This window comes from Nilaparvata lugens, unplaced genomic scaffold (genome assembly GCF_014356525.2).
Source record: "Nilaparvata lugens isolate BPH unplaced genomic scaffold, ASM1435652v1 scaffold4101, whole genome shotgun sequence".
Taxonomy (NCBI): Eukaryota; Metazoa; Arthropoda; class Insecta; order Hemiptera; family Delphacidae; genus Nilaparvata; species Nilaparvata lugens.
The window spans coordinates 25,950-31,949 of NW_024090535.1; the positions used below are offsets into that span (position 1 = coordinate 25,950).

The 6,000-nt window shown below is 33.7% G+C and overlaps 1 protein-coding gene across 1 annotated transcript in view; it reads right to left on the reverse strand.

The window, feature by feature from the left end:
• LOC120355666 (cadherin-23-like) overlaps nt 1–5,912 on the reverse strand; it is a gene marked incomplete at its 5' end in the record, with an annotated part of 28,721 nt that extends 22,809 nt beyond the window's left edge. The window contains 2 exon segments of the mRNA XM_039444288.1: nt 3,400–3,728; nt 5,764–5,912. Of these exon segments, the coding sequence (XP_039300222.1) occupies nt 3,400–3,728; nt 5,764–5,912 (478 nt within the window).
• Between the last annotated feature and the right edge of the window lie 88 nt (nt 5,913–6,000).

The window sequence follows — 6,000 nt, forward strand, 5'->3', positions numbered from 1 at the left end:
TCTTGTTCTTTTTATCAATCCACCAGTTTTTCATTTTCAGTGAGAACTCCGCTTTCCTTGCTTCACTCCATTTTGTTCCCACTCTTGGCACAGTCATCTCTGGTTTAACTTCCCATTTTTCAACCTTTTCTCTGAAACTGTTCCTGTTGTATATTTCATCATTGTTAATGTTAGCAAGTATTAAGTCCTTCTTGACGTTTTTCATCCATGCACCTCCATTACTAAGGGTTGCTACATATGTTACTATTCTTTTTGTAAGTCTGTGATCTGGAAGCCTCATTATGTGACCATAAAATTTAAGGCGCCTTTTCCTGATGTCTGCTTCTATGTTAGAGTATTCTTCAACTTTGGCTGTTTTCTGTAGTCTATAACCATCTTCGGTCTTTCTTGGTCCAAGTATTTTTCTAATTATCTTCCTTTCTTCTTTTTTCAAATTTTCAGTATCTGTTTTTCTGCTAAGTGTTAGGGTCTCGCTGGCATACAACATTGTTGGCTTGATTACTGCGTTATAATGTTTGATTTTGGTATTGATAGACATACATCTCTTATTATAAATATATTGCACTAGCCCTAGGCCTTTACGAGCTTTCTGTATCCTTTCATTTTGTGCATGTTTTTCTGATATAATTTCCCCAAGATATTTAAAGTATGGTACCTTCTTAATTGTTCCATATTTTGTTTGTAATTTAGTAACTTCTATATTTGATGTTGTGAAAACAGTTTTTTCAAATGATATTTGTAAGCCTACTTGTTCAGCACATTCTTTTAAAATTTCTATTTGTTTTATTGCACTTTCCAATGAATCTGACATTATAGCAAGGTCGTCTGCAAAAGCTAAGTATGGAATTTGAAGATTATTTTTCTTGGTTCCCAGCGAGATTGGCTTCCAGTGGTTCACCTCCTTCAGTTTCTTTTCCCATTCTTCCATTACTCTATCAAGAACTATGTTGAAGAGCAGTGGTGATAATCCATCACCTTGCCTAACACCAGTCTTTATCTCAAAAGGCTTCGAAAGTTCTCCCATAAATTTTATTTTTGATGTTGTGTTTGTCAATGTTTGTTCTATGATTTTTCGAGTTTTCTGATCCAGGCCTTTCTCTTCAAGAATTTTAAATAGTGTTGGTCTGTGGATTGAATCGTAGGCTTTCTTAAAATCAACAAATACGTATATTGTGGCTTTACTTCGTAATTTTCTTATCTGTGATATTAATTTCAAGTTCAATATTTGTTCTGGACATGAACGATTTGGTCTAAATCCAGCTTGGAAATCTGAAATTTTGGGTTCTAGTTGTTTCTGGGTTCTTTCAAGAAGACAAGCTGATAATATTTTATAGGCGACAGCAAGAAGAGAAATACCCCTATAGTTATTCACATCGGTCTTATCTCCTTTTTTATGCAATGGGTGTATTAGAGCACATTTCCAATCTTCAGGGATTTCCTCTGTGATCCATACATTCTGGATAATTGAAACTAGCTCTTTTCTCGAATTATACCCTAGGTTTTTTAAAAATTCTGCTACAATCCCATCTTCTCCAGACGCCTTGTTATTTTTTAGTTTACCTATGTGTTTGATGATTTCTTCTTCTGTTGGTGGTAATGATTCATCCTGTTGTAGAGGTATGTGGTTGAAAATCGGGAGAATTTCTACAGGTTCTGGACAGTTTAGAAGATTTTCAAAATAATTAGCTAGTACTTCACAATTTTCTTCATTGCTAAGTGCAAGACTTCCATCTGGCTTCTTGAAGCAAACGTTTTGAGGAATGTAACCTTTAATTTGATTTGAAAACGTTTTGTAGAATCAATGGTTATATTATTATTATTAATGGTTACAGAGCGTCTCTCTCTCTCTCTCGTACTAATTCAATCAATCAATAATGTTATTCAATGGTTATATTATTATTATTAATGGTTACAGAGCGTCTCTCTCTCTCTCTCTCGTACTAATTCAATCAATCAATAACGTTGTTCAACACAAACACTAAAAAAATCAAATACAAATTTCGAATAAAAATACAAAAAACAAGCTTCATGGTGTGCTTAAATGATTGAGAGTAGGAAAAATACCAAGCCAATTATGGTTTCCCTTGTAATAGGTTGATGAAGGGTAGAAAAGTACGGAACGAAGAGTGAAGTGGGAAGAAAGGGAGAGGAATAGAGAAAAAAGACAAGCTAAGTTTGTAAGCGAGTCCACTTCTAACAAATATAGGCTGGAGAAATGTCATTGCATTCATTGGTATGAGCAGAAATCTTGAGTCTCATACGTCGATATGGAAGAAAAAGTTACTTTTTTTTATCTAGTTCAATTTCTCTACTAACCTTAGGGCTGGTTTCCGAGCTCGGGATTCAGGTAAGTTCTAAACTTTATACAGCTGGAGTCAGAAAATTGACTTTCCGAAACGGGGCGTAGTCGTAGTACATAGTCGCAGCAAAATAAATCTTTATTTTCTCATTTCCATAATTGGGAACGTTTTTCTTTGACGAAATGTAACATTCCTAAACTAGTAGTTCTGTGAACAGTAGACCTCACGCAGTATTCTCATCCACAAGTACCTGATTGAAACTATAGACGTTATGGAAATACAGCAATAGACTGGCTTCTCCACACATCTGTCTAATCACTTGTCAGCTGATTTATGATGAATAATTCTGTAGTCTGATTTTCACTCTAATAGTGGCGTATGAAGGAGGCTCCTTTTTCCTTTTATATTATCCTTGAAATGCAAAATTTCCAAAAACCTTGTATATACGTCGACGCGCAATTAAAGAAGGAACATACCTGTCAAATCTCATGAAAATCTATTACCGCGTTTCGCCGTAAATGCGCAACATATAAACATTTAAACATTCAAACATTAAGAGAAATGCCAAACCATCGACTTGAATCTTAGACCTCACTTCGCTCGGTCAATAATTCAAAATAGCTGAAACTACACTTTTCTCTTTATTTTATTTTGTGTTCAATTTTCTAGTTTTTCGAAATTCAATTTAAACGTGGACTGCGACTACGTCCCGTTTCGGAAGCCAATTTTCTGACTCCAGTTGTTTAAAGTTAGCTAAATCCCGAGCTCGGAAACCGGCTGTGAAAGTATTCCTAAGGTCTATTATTTTAGTTCTAAGATAGATAAACTGCTTCCTTGAACAATCAATATTGGTGTGGGCACATCAACATTGGAAACATATCTGTTGAATCTGTGAGAAAATGGTCCGGAACAAGGTATATTATTTTTGTACTTAAATAAACTGCCTTCTTGAATAATCAATATTGGCGTGAAGTGTAACATATCTGTTTGCAGTGGCCTTAAATTATAATTAGTGACGATTGAGTTGCGAGAAGAATGTGATTTATATTTTATCAAGTATTCATTATAATAAATAAATCACACTACACTGTACACTTACTTGTAGAACAGAACTGCCTTCAGACAGATCTTCGGGTATAGTTTTCTCATAGCTGTCGACCTCGAACTGGGGCGCAAAGTCGTTGACATCATGGATGTAGATGGTGACAGGCACCTCGGAGTGGAGGGGGGGAGAGCCCATGTCCGTGGCCCTCACCTTCAGGTGGACGGGAAACGGATTCAACGCCTTTTGACCGCCTCCTCTGGGCAGCCGCTCAAAGTCAATGCGACCCATCAGCTTTAGAGTGCCTGTCGCCGGGTCTATTGTGAAGTTGGCCTTGGAGCGGTCCCACTCCGAGATGCTGTATGTTATTCGACTGTTTTTTGTGCCTGTCAAAGTAATAGGAAGTTAATCTAATGAAGTATTTTAGTAGGGCTACTTGAATGTTTAATTGTAGAAATTAACCCTTGTAATATTTTCAACTTCAGAAACTGATTTTTTAAGATATAAAGATATATCATAGGTCTAGAAACATGTAGAATAGAATAGATTTGTGGCTTGGTGTAAAAACTACCAATGTCATTTTTTTCAAAAATGAGTTTAATACACTCATTTTTTTAATATACTCATTTTTTTTCAAAAAGAGTTTAATACACTAATATCGATTATTTTAAGTGCCATTGTCGTGTCTCAAAGCAATAAAAATTTATAAAATTTATACTACCAATGTCAAGATTTAGTTATTCCACTCGGGGGTGGAAAACTTCAGAGTGCGAAAACTACCAATGAAGACATATTTTTTTAGATTGTCATTCATACTCCGTGCCAGAACTACCAATGTCGACTTCTGCACTTCTAGCACTCGCATTTCCGAATCGAAATGCCATAGTTGGAAAATACAAGGTGAACTTTAAGCTGATTTGTGAGAAAGTTGATATTTTGACATATAGATAGTTCTTGCACCAAGCCACAGATATATTGGATTAATTTACTTGCGATTTGTGCCACAAAACAACCATAGCTGTCCTAATATGTGGAGGGTCGTATTTGTAAAAAAATATGATGAAAATAGGAAATTAGCTTGGGGTGTGTGCACACTGCAGTTTATTAGCATCAAAAGTACATTACAATTTGACATATAGGCCAGTCAACACAATACAATAAAGCACAATAAAAGCAGTCAATACAACACTTCAATAAACAGTCACAGTACATTGGACTCAACTTACAAATATACATTACAGTACATACATTTCATAATATACAATAATACACATTATTTTAAGATATACATTATTTTTCATTTATTTCAAAATCACTTGATTATAATTTTTCTCCATATATTCTTTGACAGAGTAGACGGGATTATCTACGAGTAATATTTCTAACACATTTCTAAACCTTTTGTAATTAAGTTTTCTTATTTCAATGAACAGTCTATTCAAAATTTTGATATTAGTGGGGCTTTGATGTGTCTTGTGGAGTCTGCTTCTTGTTGCATTCAAAGATTGACTTCAATGTGTATTATGTATTATATTCTATCGTGTATTATGTGTATGTGTAGCACTTCTCAACTTAATTTTATCGGGATAAGCCTTCAACCTTTTAACCATTGTATGTAACCTTTCAACAAATTCGTGATACTTTTTGACAATATTCTAGTATTTCATCAATATTTTCAAACTAAACACGACTAGTTTCGTCATTTATGTAATTCTCAAGTCTCTTTTTTCAGATGAATTATTATTTTGTAGTACGGTAAACAAACATCAACTTCTAAGTTAGTCATAAAACTGACAGACATAATGATTGAATTGTTCTGAAAACAATGAGCAATCGTATTGAGGGAACATGAATAGTATACAATATTGAAACTCAATAGAATTTATCAAGTAGGCCTATACTTTTTATTTTATCAAAACACAACTAATTTTAATTCTTCAAGAGCCATTTTCATGTGGAATTGCAAATAGGAAATAAATGAAGAGTTGTGCTAGTTGCTTTTTGATAAAATGAAAAGGATGGTTAATAACTTTTATTGTGCCTCAGTAGCCCCAAAGAGTGGAGTGAGTATTATTATATAATAATATTATTGAGAGATTAACGTTGTATGAGTAATATAATGAAATCTATAACTTATAGATGACTTATTAATCTCTAAGTAAGAATTCGAATGGCTAGTCATAGTCACAGTTTCGTTATTGATTTCGAAACAATAATATATTACAGGCTACCTATATTATTTTGAATGACAGATATCTCAACCTACAACTGATTTCACTTTTTTGGAAATAATGATAGTTCATAGTTTATCATATGCGACATTTTATTGGAATTTATGATTCAATCAACATTTTACATTCACATAAAGTAGCACATTTATGAAATTTTCGGTAAATAATAATAATAAAAATTGATTTTTACCATTGAGATCCATATCTCTAGCTTCAATAACCAGGGGAGTATCAAAATCCATTTGGTTTTCGTGGAGTCTGCCTTCGTAGCGGCTTTGCAGGAAAATTGGAGCATTATCATTTACATCTTCGATGTTTAAAACTAATTGAGCGGTATTCCTGAAAATTGATTGATAATTCATATTAATTTTAATATTAGTTATGATCAATTATTTAGTTAATATTCATTTTTACTACCGTATATTGG